The sequence below is a fragment of the Neodiprion lecontei genome, chromosome 3 (genome assembly GCF_021901455.1).
Source record: "Neodiprion lecontei isolate iyNeoLeco1 chromosome 3, iyNeoLeco1.1, whole genome shotgun sequence".
Taxonomy (NCBI): domain Eukaryota; kingdom Metazoa; phylum Arthropoda; class Insecta; order Hymenoptera; family Diprionidae; genus Neodiprion; species Neodiprion lecontei.
This window is the reverse complement of record NC_060262.1, coordinates 37,328,691-37,345,722: the sequence shown is the minus strand read 5'-3', so window position 1 is coordinate 37,345,722 and position 17,032 is coordinate 37,328,691. Positions and strand designations below refer to the sequence as shown.

General features: G+C 46.4%; 1 protein-coding gene across 6 annotated transcripts in view; it reads left to right on the top strand.

The window, feature by feature from the left end:
• LOC107224611 (transcription factor AP-2-epsilon) overlaps positions 1-17,032 on the top strand; it is a 216,315-nt gene that overhangs the window by 168,293 nt on the left and 30,990 nt on the right. For 5 of the 6 annotated variants that reach the window (XM_046735033.1, XM_046735032.1, XM_015664731.2 and 2 more), the window contains 2 exons: positions 8,644-8,835; positions 13,932-13,983. In XM_046735033.1, the coding sequence (XP_046590989.1) occupies positions 8,644-8,835; positions 13,932-13,983 (244 nt within the window). The remainder of the gene's footprint in view (positions 1-8,643; positions 8,836-13,931; positions 13,984-17,032) is intronic. The other variant, XM_015664732.2, reaches the window with a different exon arrangement.

Here is a 17,032-nt window from a genome sequence, read left to right as displayed (position 1 = left end):
GTTTATTTCCCTGTGAGTTCAGTCAACTTTTTCACACTTATTACAATACGATATTTGTTTTTCATCCTGTGTACACGATTACTGATCTTGAGAGGAAACGAACGATCGTATTTCATGATTCGTCAAATATCCCGCTCGTGAATTTTTTCAGCGTCTTTTAATTGCACCTTGTTCATTTGCATGGAAATCTTCATCCCGTAGACGCTTGGAGGATATTTCGTGATGAGAGGCACTAGTTGTTGCGACCGCTCGACAGAGGAAAGCCTCGAAACTTGGTACAAATAATAGATAGGGGGAATATCTGCAATTGGCGAAATGATACCGCAAAACCGCCTTCAGCAATACTTGAGAGCTCGAAGTCACGTACCTACCTACAGTATGTCTGCAGATCAATGCCGGGACAATGATTTTATTAGATAGGATACATTCGTAGGATTGAATACTCGAAATCGAATGTGATGGTACGTTTCCGTAACGGGTTTTATACAACGACCGGGACACATATGTCTTTCGTGTTCTCCTCGTCGCGTTCAACGCCCAGCACCTATCGTCATTAATTGGTTCCAGCTACAGGAAGAGAGACAATCAAAAAGGTGTTATGAGCCACCGAGTGAAAAATCTTTGCAGTGAGGTTCGCTCTACCTAACCTATTGTCCGTCCAAATACCCGGGAAGGAAGGTCTGAAACTTTCACGTGTTGCAGAACAGCGAGTCTCTCTTCCTCTCTCCCTCTCTCCCTCTTACGGTTTTCGTTCTGTCGTTCTCTCGGCCTCTGTGCCCGATAATAATAGAGACTCGCCCAAGCAGCGCTTTGCTTTCACAAGTGATGCTGGAAAAGAAGAACAGAGAGAAAAAAAAGTAATAGGAGAGGAGAAAAAATCACCCTAATTATCACCGTAGGACAGTTTCGCGTTGTGCGAAATATGCCGGAGGTGTCGTGTACTCGGGTCGATGTGCGAAAATGGGGACTGCCCTGATTTTATTTCCCTTTCTTTCTTTTTTTTTTTTTTGCAACTCTACGACGAAATTTGAGCGGACCTAAGGACGGCGTCAGGTGAGCTAGGTTGGGATGGCCTTCGAGGAATCCTTCGAAACGAAATATTTCGAAAACCGCCGTGAACTTGGGCGGTTAAGTCAGGAGCGTTTCAGTCTCGTGAATAGTTGAACGCGTATATAGTTGACAAACTATGCAACGTCGTCTTACCTTCCTTCCGATGCCGAACCATCTTCTTCGCCATTTCCGTTTCTGGACCGGTAAACCGAATGACCTCGGCTGAGTCAATCGTTGGTTTAAAGCTTGCGGTGAAAATAAATACTCACGTTCAGTGTCGGTATGAGCGAATTAATCGCTGTTCCTCCTGCAGCAAATTGCAGAAAACGCTGAGCGTAGGTTGGACTGCGATTATCGTAGGGGGATGGGGAAATTTTCGACCATACCCAAAAGCGAGTTTTAATCACTGAATCGGATCCTTTGGATCGAAGGAAGAATGTTGTTAATTTGATTTCCAATAAAAGCGAGCCGTAATCGCGTGCAGCGAAAAGCCTCCGTCGACGGACTTATCTTAGTCCAAGAGTTTAAGTTTTGTTTCGCTTATACAAGGTGCACGTCGGCCAGGGTGCAGAGTAATTTACTTATTAAGTTCTGGTTAGACCTTCGACATTCCCTAGAGGCAGATGCCTCGCGGGTTAGCTTTGAGGCAAATATGCCAAGAATTACCGAGCCCAAGACTCAAGACAGGCCGAAGGGTCCTCACGCCGATCCGTTAGCACTCAACCATCCAACGATGAGACGGAAGATGCGGCTGCTTGTCCGTACGGCCTTTAACAATCTATAAAATTAGTTCTTCGCCCCGTTTTTCCCCTCTTCGGATCACCGTTCATCGATCTGCAGATGCGAGGACTGATAATTCGCCCACCGCGGCCTTCGAACGCAACGTCAGATATACATATATGTGTGTTCGAAAAATACTGTTATCCGCGTGCAGTAAACGGCACTCCACTCATTGACGAATAAAAAATACTCCAGAACCAGGGGCTCGGAGCCGAGATGACAATGCTAATAATCAGCTGAGTGGCTTTCCGGACCACCCAGCAAACGGGCTTACCCTGCACCCTGTCCCGCGGATTCATCTGTCGATCCCTCTTTCAGCCCCTAGCTAGCGCGATCCCCGAGCGAGCCCCATGCCTCTATCATTCGCCCCAGTTGATCCGCTCTTAGAACGAGCTGCACAAGCATGCAATGCTCAAACGCCTCGCATTGCTCGGAGCATTTTTACACGAGGGTATTTAGAGCGGGGAATTTTGGGTTATTGTGCCGCACCCCCTTCGGAGTTAAGTTGGACGGGCTCGGTCCACGTTTGTAAACTGCAGGGATGATCCTTTTCAGGTCCAGAGTCTTGCAGGATCCGTTTCCCGATCTGTTGCGGTCGGCTTAGCTGGTTTTGCGCGGTTTCTTTCACCCGTACGAGACCGATTTGTATCCTTTATTTGTACCCTTATATACGCAACAATGGCGAGCGCACCGATTGCTCATCGTCAGCGTCACGAATTAGCGTTTTTGCACGCGTTGTGGGCAGAGAAACGAATTAAATTGACGGTAGAAAGTCGGTCTAGCTGCTTTTCGCGGGCGTGTATCGTGCGGATAGCGGATATCCACTTCGTACGTTCGTACAGGCCGAAGAAGAAGTCCCGGGATGAAGACGTTTACTCGCGTGCAGGATGTCGCTTGCAGAGATAACCCGGCCGCGGGATATGGACGTAATATATCACTGATTTCATCAGGACGAGGAACTCCTTCCTTATTGTTCCGCAGCCTCCTCGTACGGATGCGGTGATGCAGGATAATCGCGTTCAAGTTTGTAAGAGAAAAACGATACGGACGCAAGCCTGGCTCGGGCGGGTAAAAATCATTCGGATGATCGGTCTGATCTACAACCAGTTTCAGGATGACGGAAGCTGCGGCGCGATCGATGAAATTAGTTCGATCAAGATAAGGAAAACTTATACTGCAGCTGTCTCCTGCCTATCTGCGGGTGTTTACAAGTCGATTCGTTTTGCCAACATGGTTGCTGGTTCGCGGTAGGTAGGTACTGGAAAAAAATTGCAACGATCATAAACGCAACTTCATCCCGTCCGCCGCAGAGGTGAGCGCGTTTAACAAGAGAAAGGCGATCACATTTCATCTCATTAGTATCGCTCGGTGTATTATACCGGCTCCGTACACCATGTGTACCAATTTATAACCATCGCGATGTACGGGAGCGATATAATTCGCTCGATCATCCGATCCTCCTTTCGTGTGTATGTCGTTTATATCTGTACCGTTCATTAGCACGAGACTATCGCGTACTTTTTTACCGCGTGAAAGTGCCACTCGGAGAATAAAACCTAATCAAACTTCAGCCCGACTGTCGCGAGGTTAGTGTAACCATATTTATTCGTTTAACTAGATACGCCAGATGTGTTCTAGCCGGACGAGCTTCGTATGGACAAAATGGTACCTCGGTTCGAACAAGAGTTTCTCTTATCCCTGGTCTCGACCTTGACGACGCTGAATATTTTCACGAACCGAACACTTCAAACGGGGGTCTCAATTTACGCAAAAAAATGACTACACATTGATCCGCGAATATTTTTTCGTTCGGTGATCGACGAGCGTTCGAAAGCACGGGTTTTCTTAGTTCTCTCCCTGGTTAATTGAGTTGCTCATTACACTGCAGCGCCGGTTCGGAGCATTTCACCTCGGTTGACGAAGACGTAATTCCCAGGAAATCACATCGCGATCACCGCAGTCAGAGATCATCTCGTGTGTAAGAGAGGGCAGAGAGAAAAAAACTCGCCTTGGTCAGATTCTTCGGATGATCCGTGCAGGGTACGGACGACGGTGTGAAAAAAGTCTAGCGCGAAGCTGGCTTATCAATCTGAACTTTGTGAACCTTGCGACGCGCGACGTTTCGGGCAGGCAATTTTGTCGTCCACCCGCGGCATTCTGGCCCTCGGCATGTCTGCCTGCGAGAAGAAGAGGAAGATGGAGGCGGAGGTGGAGGAGGAGGACTTGTTGATAAAAGTATGGAAACGGCAGCGTAACAACGAGCAATAAAGTAGAATGCATTATCTGGACAAGGCATCGTTGAAATTTCACCTGTCTTCTTTGCGGAAATGAAAGAGCGGCGACGTCGCATCGTCGACTCATGGACGAACAAACAATTTGCCAACGGTCAACCGGCAGCTGTAAACCTACCTTATAGCTGCCGTATTCGCATTGTCGCAACTGCGCGACCACAGCTTGGCCCAAATCTCTGCTTTTCCTTCCATCCACTTGTCGTGGGATGCGATTAAAATTCTGTACGTATACGGCTTGCGTTTTAGTTCTTAGAAAACTTTCTCAGCTCAAGTTAAAGTCTTTTACCTCCTACCAGCTCAATTACACCGCTATCTCAGTATTTCCTACGCTTCCGCTGCACGCCGCAACTTTATTATATCGCTGTAACAAATCTGCGCGTTTTTAAGATGAGTTTTATAACAAACCAAAAGAAAAGAAAACGAAAACGTTGTTATTATTTCTTCGAATTCAACCTGACGCAACTCGTATCGCCTGAACTTTAACCCTCGGATCCATTCACCCAAGTCAACGACGTGCGAGGTGGACTGCGTACGGGAATTAACCGATGAAAATGAACATTATAACTCTTGACCCGGAGGTGGAGTTTCGTAATGAATCAGAAAAAAAAAAATAGGTACTATTGCGAAGAATCGTCAGGAGCATTCTTTTTTTCCCATGCACCGGAGCATCGGTGTTACGATGTCAGAAAAAGGAATAAAAAACGATAATACTTTCATTCGTTTTATCACAGATGAAAATTACTTGCGATATGTTCACTGCGTATTTTCTCAAGTTTCTGCAAGAAAATGAAAAATAATCCATTCATTATATTCCGATAGCTGTTGGATTCTGGACGAATTATCATGTTGAAAGTATACAATCTCCGACGATAAGATCCTGCCGGGCGATGACGTGACTTCCGGACAGTTGGAAAGACAGTTCAGCCTGCTGAGCATCGGTCAATTCCAGAAATACGATACGCCAGAGGTTAAAAGTCACGTAGTATGAGGAATAACCGCTAAAACCGACATAAACCTGTGCAAAGTACGAAATTCCCGGCTTGCATTATAACCCTATCGTCCAGTCATCGTCGTAAGACGTACTCCACTGTGGGAATTGGGTCTCTCTTCTCAGTCTTGTCTCGTCTCGTATCGGAGTCCCTCCAGCTCGAGTGGTACCCACCTCTACATTTCGACGACGTATGCCTGGCACGAGATGCAGCAGCAGCAGCAACGGCAGCAACAGCAACTGCCACAGCCACCGCCGACGCGACGTGATCTCTTGCTGACGGAACTTGTTTCTCCTCGTGATTGCGTAGGTCTGGATATGTGTCCGTGTATACGCGGCCGTTCTCTATCCTTCGTAAATGATTCGCTTAGGCGGTAGCTGCGGAGTCGGTCTCACCGGTTTAGCCCGATGAGCTGCCGCCGACTCGATCTCTATGCCTCCGCCCCGTTTAATCGGTCGAGAGTACGAGAGATCTCGGTGTAAATCGACACGCTATCACCGCAGCACTTAACTTTATCTCACCGCATCCCCGCACTGTCGGCGTCTAATTGTTCTCTGAAAAGCACCATCTTCACACCTCCCGAATGCTGCGGCAGGTCAGTCTGCGGACCTGCGATGAGAAATTCTTTTCACAACGATATACGCGAAAAGTTGACGCTGGCTTCCGAGCGATCATCGTAACGACGATACGTGAGAATATCCGGATGGTATCCGCATTCAAAGATTGTTGGCGCGGCTTCCGATGAGGTTCGAAAAACGGTAAGGTTGTTTGGAAAATTAGTCGCCCATCCGTCACTGTCGATCTAACATTTAAACGCTACGCCGGGAATGATCACCGTGCATGATCCGACTCGACTTTAATGACTATATCAGGAATCACGGGAAAGAATCTTGGCTAATCGTAAGTGAAACGGTCAATCCGTGCGTGAGCCTAGCCACGTGATCTTTCCTCAAGTATGCATTCCCTGTTACCCGTTCCTGCAGTTCACCCGACAGCACAAGACCGCTGTATCGATGATGATAGGTGCACGCACAACGCGCGAACGCGGTAACGGGCACGTCGAATGATAAAGTGCGGGTACGTTGATCGGATTCCCGTAGAGTTCGTTGGCAAGCAGCGATTCGCCGAGCAATTATTATCAAAAGGTTGGGACGAAAGGCAGAGTCGGGTCGTTAATTATACCCATGGACTTGGAAGCCTCACCAGCCGCATCCGAGAAACCCGGTAGTGAGTGATTCTCGCGCGTCTTTACCGTCTGGCAAACAGGTCAGATCATCTTACACGTCTCCGCTGCACTTTGACCCGTCAGCTCGGCCTTCGCTGGTCTCCGTGCTCATCTTCCTCGAGCAGACAATTCCCTCGCTTAGCGTCTTGCGTGTCTGCCTGCCTGTGCGAGCGGTTTCTCCACGATCAACGATCGCCTCCCCCCGCCTCCTTCTCGGACCGTCCGAGAAGATACTCCACGATAGAAACTCCAGTGTCATATCTTGGATGACCTGGCGCTGATGGGATTCGCTTTGCCGTATGGTACCGCTAGTCTACAGGCCGATTGCATACTACATGATATCCTCGTACCGTCCGCAGGCTGGCCTAAATTAAGCTTTTTAAAACCGCAGAATCGTTCAATTGGCGTTTAGAGCTGCGTGCGACAGAGGCCGGATTGCCAGTGAACCAAATCGACAATATTAGATGTCACCGTAAGGAGGTTCACCGTATAGTAGCACCAAATTTCCAACAGATTTCCTAGATCGACGCAAAAAACTTATATATACGCGATACGGTTCTAAGTAGTTGAACAAGTGTCATGCGATGACGTAGAGATGAATCAATGAATTTGATTACCTTCCTAATCCAACCAGAAAGTAAGCAATCTGGACAGAAATGGCCTGGTGTTAAACCTGCAGTAGAACAGGTGAATAATTCCGTCCCACCTCATCTCACCTCAGCTCACCTCAACCCCGTGAGTATTTGTTGTGTATCGATACCCTTGGCGTGGGTAATTCGACGGTCAAGCTGCGGTTGAATAAGATGGGTTACACGTGGGTCTTGAGTTAGATGCGAATAAATGGCGTATAAGCGATTGAGTGACGGTTAAACAGACAGCGTGGATAATCAATCGTCGTTAGTCAGCCGGTGCTGGCTTTTGTCTCGTTATATCTGGCCAGAGGTATACAGACGATTTGCGATTACTTAGGAAGGAGCGCGAGCGTCTTAGCTCCGCTGGTGCATCGGGCAGATATATCGTCGGGCATAATACGTCTTCCATTCGCTTTGCAAGTGACACATTCACTCTTCGCCATAGGATAGAACAGACAAGACACGTGGGCAGGCAGGTAGGTAGGTAGGTAGGTAGGCGCTTGATGCACTTCAGTCAAATTGGCTTGCACGCGGCTTGTGATCGCTTTATAGTCCGCTGTTGGCGTGCAGCCGGCCCGCTTCACCTCCACCAAGCGCTGATATGCATAAAAAGTAGAATCCGACAATGCAAAGCCAGATATACCTGTATTATACCACTTCCAGGACGATAATTGCCTGGGAACTGTAACACCAGAAGGATCAATTCCATCGACGATTGGCATATTTACTACAATCATTGCCAACTATTCTCTTCGCTCGTTTAACACCACGGGTATGTAGGTAGGTAGGATATGATAATATCCGCTGCACGCATATTCCTTTCCAGTCGTAAATTTCCTCCCGCTGTTCAGTGATGTATATGTTTATAACACGTTGTCTTCATTATACGTCCGCGGATGGAAATATCTCGTCCAACCTGCCGTTTCGAAAATTAACAACTTTGTTATATCCTTCCAATTGAAGATTGCACAAGACGAAATCGCTTCGAAATTATACACGCAGCTCCACCTGAACGCGTACGCTTGACTCGATGATCGTGGGTACATAACGCATGAGAAAAGATTTGCTCGCCCTAATAAGTTTTGCTGCAAACTGACGTTAACGTGATTTAATCGATGTTGGCACACGCTTCGGCCGTATAACGAGTAGCTCTGGGCACTGAGGCGAGTCGTATATTCCCTACGCGTATTCAAAAAGAAATATAGATGACACGAGTAAATCTATCGGTCGTCCTTGTTCCCATCAAAGTTGCGCAGCAACCAGTTTATTACAAGTCTATATAAATATTACGCGCAGGCAAATGATTCATGGAATTTCGATCTCCATTTTGTGTTTTCAACATATTATGTATATTACACAACGCGGCGCAAAGACGGACGAAGATTAACCGTACCGATCATTGGCATTTTAATCATCATATTAACTCACGCTTACCGTGGCGTCGCGAGCTTTGGAACCTCGTTCTCCAATCACCACAGATTACAACCGTCCGGTTGTCTCGTGAGATTACGAACACCGTGTCATAACGTGTCCTCGGGTCCAAAAAAGAGCGAATTTAAAATTTGTACAACGCAAGACCGAAAAAATATGAATCAGAAGAATAGGAATAGCAATAATTTATCTCGCCAGTACGAAGCAGCTTGATTAAAATGTAAATTTTTCTCGTATTGTTTCAGACGAACATGCATGCCTCGTTTCCCTACGATGGTGGTCGAGGCAGCGGAGGAGGTGGCGGCGGAGGCGGAGGTCGAGGCGTCGAGTACGGCGGCGTCAGACGTCCCGACGCCCTGCTGCCACCCCCGGGACTCGACCAAACCGACCTAGTACTACACACAAGCCTCGTTGACGACCCCCAGGTGAGCGATGATGTACGTAATCGAACAATTTTCTTATTATTTATATTATTTTAATATTATTATTCGTTCGGCTGTAAGAGGTGCGCGGGACAATTGTCCGTCAGGTAAATTTAAGAAAGTTGTAAGATCGTCCAATTTTGTGTTGATAATCCACGCGCGAGCAACAAATGAATCGGTAAATAAGTAAGATTCCTGCACGCATACGAGAAGCTCGGCCCTTTTTGACGACGCAATTTCGACGATCACAAACCTTCGGCGAGTTTCGTTTGATCCGATCTCGGTAGACTTTTTTTTTATCTCGTTTCTTACGCTGTCATCGGGAAAGTCCCGTTGTACGATCGTCGAAGCCGCATTGCTTGGTAATTGGCTTTTGCCAATATCTCTGGTCCTGCGTCGATCGATGTATCGATCGATCGATCCCTGTACGATCGGTCTCGATGTCCTCGTAAAAAGTTATTAATATAATTATACCTTGATCGGTGACAATTATTATTCCAGAGGGTTAAAGAGTCTCATGCCTCGGCGCTTTCCGCTCGCTCCTGCAACGCCTTTGCATTTTTTAAAATACATACATCCACAACGTCTCGGTTACACCCAGCGAATATCAAGGCATACGTGACTCTACAGTCGCGAGGGGAAATTCAAATACTCAAGGTGGACATTCGCCGAACGGCGAGCCAGTTTTGCAATATTATAAATCTCGTTAGCTAGGGTCTTAAATCGTTATCGGATCTTTGTACACCGAAATGAACAGGCCTGGTCCGCTTTCGCAATGTTGCAGGCCGTCGTACGTTTCGCTGTTTTCTACACCCGTGACGTGGTTCCGTGATTTGGCGAAGGAGTAAATGAAAAATCATAAAAAATGTAAACGGTGATGTTTGTTAGTACAAATTGACCGGGTCGTCTAAATCGAAAGTTACGGAACGAGAAAAAAATGTTTTAAAAACCTCCATCCACGTGACTTACTTCAATGATAGTGAAAACGAATGACAAAACGACCGTACTACGTAAATGAAATGAATTTTACCAAATTCGAATAACAACGAACTGAGATATCACTATTTTTAGGTGGTTTTAATGGTTTTAATGGAAATAGTTTTATAATTAGAACGTTCAAAATGATCTAACTCTGGAGTTCTCGAAACTTTTTTTTTTATAAATAGTTACCTTCCCAAAGCATATAAAAATAAATTTGTATAATTATCTACGGTAAAACAATTGTTCGTTGACAATTACGTTCGCGCTTTATACTCGTCACTGTAAAACATAACGGAACAATGTGCGCCAAAGAGCGTTGTGGAACATCATGAGGTTAAGAGTGAATACCTCTCTCGGGTCGCGTTCATCCGCGGTAAATTAGACGCACGTGAACGCAGGGAATGAACGAACGAACGAAAATTACACCGGCAAAGGGATCAGTATTATACATCTAACGCGGGGCATCGGCATTATTTCTAGGCGCGGTGTCTAACCACGAGTTCGAAAATTATATGGGTCCTATTTTCGGGTCCGGCGAAACGTCGTCGCCGGAATAATGCGCGAGAGAGAGAGAGAGAGAGAGAGAGAGAAAATAGAGGGAGAGAGACAATTAGGAGAAGGGGGTATACCGAAGCCCCTGCATCACTCGAGCTCGGCATAATTACAATCGAGGCCTGATTTTCGGCGGCGTCATTCACGAATAATAATTAACTTCTTAATCTATTTTAAATTATGATGAACAACACTTCGTATTGGAGAAAATGGCCGCCCGGCTCTTCCACCGGCCGGTGCATGGATCACCTCGAGCTAATGTCACTGGTGAATCGGGCGAGCGAGCAGCTATCACACCATAAATGCACTCTCTCACACCTTCCATTATTTCTCTCTTCCCTTCGCACACTGTACGACGGTTGTAAAAATGAAAATAAGGAATAACGTATTAGGAAAGGATCGTATCCTGGATATCGCAGGTCCTCGGCTCAATTGCCACAGAGACACACAATAACCTCTGTACGGCTGGATAATGTCGCTCGTTTATCACCCTTGCCGTGATAAGTTGACTCGAAACGTCGGGATCCGAGGAGAGAACGGAGTAATAACGCGGCGATGCACAATCGCGCGATATGCTCGAAGGCGAATGCGGTAGAAACTCATAATCAGGGACGTGTGGGTGCCTTACATATGATATATCCGCGGGTGTAGCAATACCCGCAAACGTGGCCCACACGCAGGCATGCAGCAGCACGATGCTGCACGTATCTCTGCCTACCTCTTGCTTCGCAACACGCGTATCCCATAAGACATCACGCGTCCGTTCCGACATCATTCCTCATCTGTCCGGGCTCTCCTGGGATATGTAAATATTTGCGCGCGATTATTATCGTGATTATTATTGAAAATTATACGTTTCACGGGGTATTTATTCACGTGCGCGGTGATCGCTTCGAGCGTATGCGGTATGTATGTACGTACATATGTATACTACACACGTATCTATACATGTGCATACATACACCCTGCGTAATCCGTGTACCTGTAACTCGCGCGTTCGAGTCAACGCGTGAAATCACACACCTCCGAAGTGATGGGGTAAAATTCGCAGATATGTACACGCTTGCGAATTATGCAATATCGTCGAAAGCGCGCTTATTAGGAGACATCTGTAGTGTGTACCTACACTGAAAAAAACTCACAAATAAACCGCGAAATAATAGGACAAAGTTCCGCACCGCTAACGGCACTCGTTTTGCTTATTTTTTTCATTTTTGTGTTTCAGTTTTTGCGCTCCGAGCTAACTTTACGCAAGATTTATACTAAAAGTAAACACACGTGACCGCGTGATTTTCGATGCGAATAAAACGCGTTTGAAGGTATTCGGCAGCCTAGATGCCGTGCCGCGTTTACAAGACCAGAAAAGTTTTAATTTTCATAATTGATAAAAAAGTTTGCCAATTTTCAATCGACAACAATAATTAGTCCATCAATTTTTGCTCGGTGTTCAAACTTTATTTTCTGTCCAATATACGGTAGACGTGGATCACATACGCTACGATATGTACATGTAAGATTGGACTCTTTTTCGTCGCTGTCCTGTTCTACAGAGGCTTAGTTAGCTGTTAATCTAAGCTGGTTATACGGTCGCCTAATGAAACAAGCCTGCTACAGGTGCTAAGATTATTTTGTTCGACCTTTTTATTCTCTGCTTCTTTCTAATCCTCGTCACCTCTCAGCGTGATAATTCGAGTTCAGACGTGTTATATGATTTCGTGTTAGGTCGATGGACAGTGAATTCAAGTCTTCTTGGACAAAGGTTCACATTCCTCTGTACGCTTCGATATACTTTCCGTTATAAATACCGTGGATAATTTGATTCGCTTTTATTTGAGGCACGCAGTGCGTGACGGCGGTCAAAAAAAATACGTTGAACCTCCTCAGATTGCTGCTCCTCATTTCTTTCATATTCTTAATTTTCTTCTTCTATTTTGAACAAATCGTCACAACTGGGATACGTGGATGTCGTTTGATATTCCTGCGAAGGTGCAAAGATACAAGCTCGGCAGTCGAACAACGCCAAAACGAGGCGAGCTCACCGCTATCTCGAATACGTAGAAACTTTTTATTCCTCCTCCTTCTCCCCCTTCTCGGTAATTCCATAATTGCGCATAGTTGACCCGTGTTCCGGAATCCGAGGTGGAATTTTTCGCGGGCGCGACTGCAGAGACGAAACAATTCGAAAGCGCGGTCCGAGATGCGAAATGTAGATACATATAGGAAAGAATTGCCAAGCTCGGAGATAATTTTTTGCAAAAAATAAAATCCAATAAAATCAAATGAAAATTACCTTTCTCACAGCATCGCAAAAATGTTGCATAAAATAAGAATGTCCAAATTATAACGGAGAAAAATAATGCCAAACAAATTCCATGCACTTTCTCGACTGTCCGATTACAGGCGACGAGATGGAAGAAAACGGAAGCCTCGGTCGATAATTATTATTGTACGCAGAAACATTAAAGCCGTTCACAACAGATTTGACGCGATGCAGGTGGCTTCGTCCGGGCTTACAAATGTGTTACCGTAATATATTACACGTGAGCATCGAACGAAGAACCCGTTTATTTCTACAACGTTATACTCGTTGGCCAGAGATAGGTTAATTAATAATAATTAGGCGGACTTTGCCACCGAGGCGTTGAGACGCGAGACGGCAGCTAATCACGTTACGGGATGCTCTTGCAGAAATAATTAAGTGTAACAAATTGAGTCGCCGCTTGTGAAAACGGAGATGGCAAAGCCGTCAGGGTCAGAGCTCCTCGTGCGGCAAACGTTCGCAGATATCCGTGAAAAAATGCGAAGATATTCCAGGAAAGAATCTCGAATTTTTTTTCCTTCAATCTCGCGTGCATAACACGGCGGAATAACCTTATCGAAAAGTCCGATACATCGAGTCTTTGACCGAACGGTCGAGAGGCGCATTTTATATTAAAAATGGAAGTGGGAGGGCGAAGTCTTCTGACCTATCTCGGATATTGTTATTACCTCGAGTAACGTTTCATGATATTGTAATATCAGGAAGAATTTAATTTAAATATTTTCGGATACGTATTATACTCTGTCTGATGATATTCATTGGAACGACCCACTGGCCGTTCAGTGTTTTCGGTACCGGATATACTCACGGATTTTATTACATACGTTTAACCACTCACGCACACCCCAAGTTTTCGCGAGTAAAACCTGTGTACGATATGTTGTAATTTACTTTTAATCAACTTCGATCAGGCATCCCGTCGAAATTCTTCCATCTGCCAGATATTTGCTGACGAAAAAGCCGCAGGCTATTTCTCTTACATAAATATAATCTGCAGTCTGCACGCATTTGTGCGCACAGCGTTGAATGTCCCAAATTTTGATGTTTCTTTAAGGCTTTTCAATAGAGTTAATCGTATTGTTGTACGATACGATGGTCGAAACTACGTAATTAGCTACATTCATTCGTTGGATTAAAATCGATATTATTCACATCGAATTGGAATGGAATTTCGTAATTCAGCACTGTGTGAGTTTTCAAAGTCGACGCAATTTTCATATTCACGCATCTAATTCCTTCCATTTTTTTCCATTTTCAGAACACGAACGTCGACGACGGTGGTTTCATGAACGATCTGCCTATCCTAAAGAGTAAGTAGACAAAAAATTCTTTGATTTCCTATAGTCCTAAAATATAGTCCTAAAATTTCTTCGAAACCTCGTCCCAGATCTCTGGTTCACTTTATATTTCAAAAATAGTAATAATTCGGGGGATCGGTTTCCCCGTGGTTACCATGACGGGTTTCATCGGAGAAAACTGCAGGAGCACGTCGTCTCGGCTAGATCCCCGACAAGAGTCTCGTTGCACAGACTTGAACGTAGCCGCAGTACGGAGGAGAATCCGAGACAGGTTCGATATAGGCAGAGATAGTTAGCGGAAATGATCGGCATTTTCACTCTGATGTCACATGTAGACCGAGGGCAGTTAGGTGCACCAGGCGGTCCAGCGGGTTACGCAACGCTTATCCACTTATCCATTTACCTCCCGAAGGATGTGTTACAGATCGTTATTCGCGAGCTGACCGACCATAAGGAAACTTGCGCACCGCGCTGCGGACTTGGAACAGGATACATACTCATGCTTCGACGCCGGACGTATCCTCGACGGTAAATTGGACGTCTCTGGCAAATGCGGTCCGGACAGACGTCAGATTTTAAAACGATTCTAAAACCTACCATTCTCGACTCTGCTCCCAACTTTATTGGCTCTAATTTCGAGCTTGTCCGGATGTTTCGCTCCGGATATGGAATCCGACGTACCGTGTCCAGCCTTTGAATACATCCATACTCGACATATTCCCGTACCCTGGTGTAACGCGCAATTTCTCGTAATACAGACCTAGATTTCGAATGATCGTAATCAGGTAATCTTCGAGTAAGCACTAATATTGGGAAAATGTCGCGAAATCGGAAGGCAAAGAGCGTGAAAACAGTCGAGGGTAGCCTGCGCGGGTCGCGTAATGAGGCATATAATAACCTCGGGTGACATTCGGACAAACAACCATCTGTATATGGGTTTGTTGAAGCACGTCGGGGTCCCCGTGACGACGAGTACTTAGGAGAGTTCCCGCCCCAAAACTGCGCCCCGCAGACAAATTACAATGACAATACGAAATCGGATCCCTCGCCAAGGGAGCATTTAGGGTCTCTCTCCCCGCCTTTTCCCCCGTAGTCAGCTTCGCTCTTACTTATTTCGTTTTTTTTTCTCTTCTCTCTCTCTCTCTCTCTCTCTTTATCCTTGTTCCTTTTTTCCTTCCAGTCTCCGCTTCGCACCTCTCTCACAATATACTGGTAATTCTATAGCATTTGTACCTTTCTACTATTGTGTATTCCGAACAGTCTATTATATTGTTCTTCCCGCCATGCCACCGTTAGCGCCTGCCAACGACTCACTCGTCTCCGGTTCGCTCCTGCGGGTCTTTTAAAATGCGTTATACGTTTTTGAGGAAGGGGGGGAGAGGCGATTGGTTGGCCTACACCAAAAAGCAACCTTCGCCTAAATACCAACGACGCACAAAGCGCGCGCAGCCTGGCTTATTAGCTTAATATTTAACGCGGGGGTACATTGTAGACGATCCGCAGGGACGAGGGGTGGTTCGGATCTTCGAGTGCCCGTTGTTACGGTTGCCATTGTGGTCTAATAAGCAGGTAATCTACCGCCATATGTGGTCGACTTTCTACGTTTCATTTTACGCGCTCGGCACATGCGTTATATGGGTACAAAAGGTAGATGTAGATACCGGGGCGTATCTAGCTAGACTTGGGCAGGTAGGGGACTCGTTATTTCTCGCGTCGAGCTCGACAGATCGTTGGAGCGATATTTGACGGCTAAATACGATCAGAGCTCAAGATGGGACAGATCCCCGCGAGTACTTGTACAACGATTCGGAGGATCGGGAGTTAAGAAATCGAGAAATGAAAATGTAGATAGGAAAACAATGCGCGGGACATTCGATTAGGTAATGCCAATTAATTTCCAGTACCGCCGCGGCTTTCTACATCCTGTGGCCGCCGATGTATCGGCTATACGCGCGTCTGTGACCCAAGCTGACTGACAAATGAACGAGAGGAGAGAAATCTTATCGGTTCAAATAGATCGCCGAGTGAGGTACCGGTAGCAAACGAACGATGGAACGAACGCCCGGGTTTGGTGATCGAGCTCTAGCCGGCTTCGGGAGGCATTACGCTTCTCGGAAGCCAAGGTACAATTAATTTTATCTTCATTCTTTCGTCATACCACGGTATACGAAATCGCCTCGCCTCGGATCGCCTTCCTCGCGCGACGTTCCGCGGCCGCCGGCCGATCCGACGAATCGGAAGGCCGGACTGACCGGCAGCGCCAATCGAGCGCCGCGGCTTCGCAGGATCACAATGACGGAGAGACTCGTCCTGCGCCAAGCGGCGCAATCGTGAAATCTTGACGGTAGTTCCGCGGCCGTGTGATGGACCCGAAGAGCCGGTCAGACATACAGGGGCTACAGAGAACTCCTGGCCGCCGGTTGCGCTCACAGTTTCGATCCCGTATCGATCGGAAGTCACTCTTCGCGTTCGCTCGAACGTACGCAATACGCACACGCGCATGCGTATCGAGGGATGGGGACGCCGCCTACACCCGTTACCGTTCTCCTTGCTTGTGAGAAATGAGAAAGAAACAGCCGCCTGGCAATATGCGGCAGGGATCAGGGCACAATGAAACAGAAATTGAAGAAGCAGAGAGCGAGAGAAAGAGAGAGTGAGACGAAAATCACGACGGAGGAATCAAAAGTCGAATGATAATGTCCGGAGACAGTAGCAGATCTTATCTCGGACCCTACTTGCTTGCCTGTATATTTTACACAGGCGAACCGCGTACCGGGTGCCTTTATCCATCCGTTTATACCCCGCTTATCCACCGCTTATCCGTCAGGGGATCTCTCGGCACGGTAGACGCCTCGTGTAACACGCATGGCTCAATGAGTATTCAAAAAAGGTCTCGACCGATCGTATGCCCGGATTAATATCACGGTATATATGCAACCACGGTTTCGTTATCCCACTTTTCTAACCTGCCTGCACCAGCTTCTAATTCTATTTATTTTTTTCGTCTTTCCCCTCCTCCTCGATCGATCCTCTTTCGAAGGAACGATTATGGCCGGCAAAT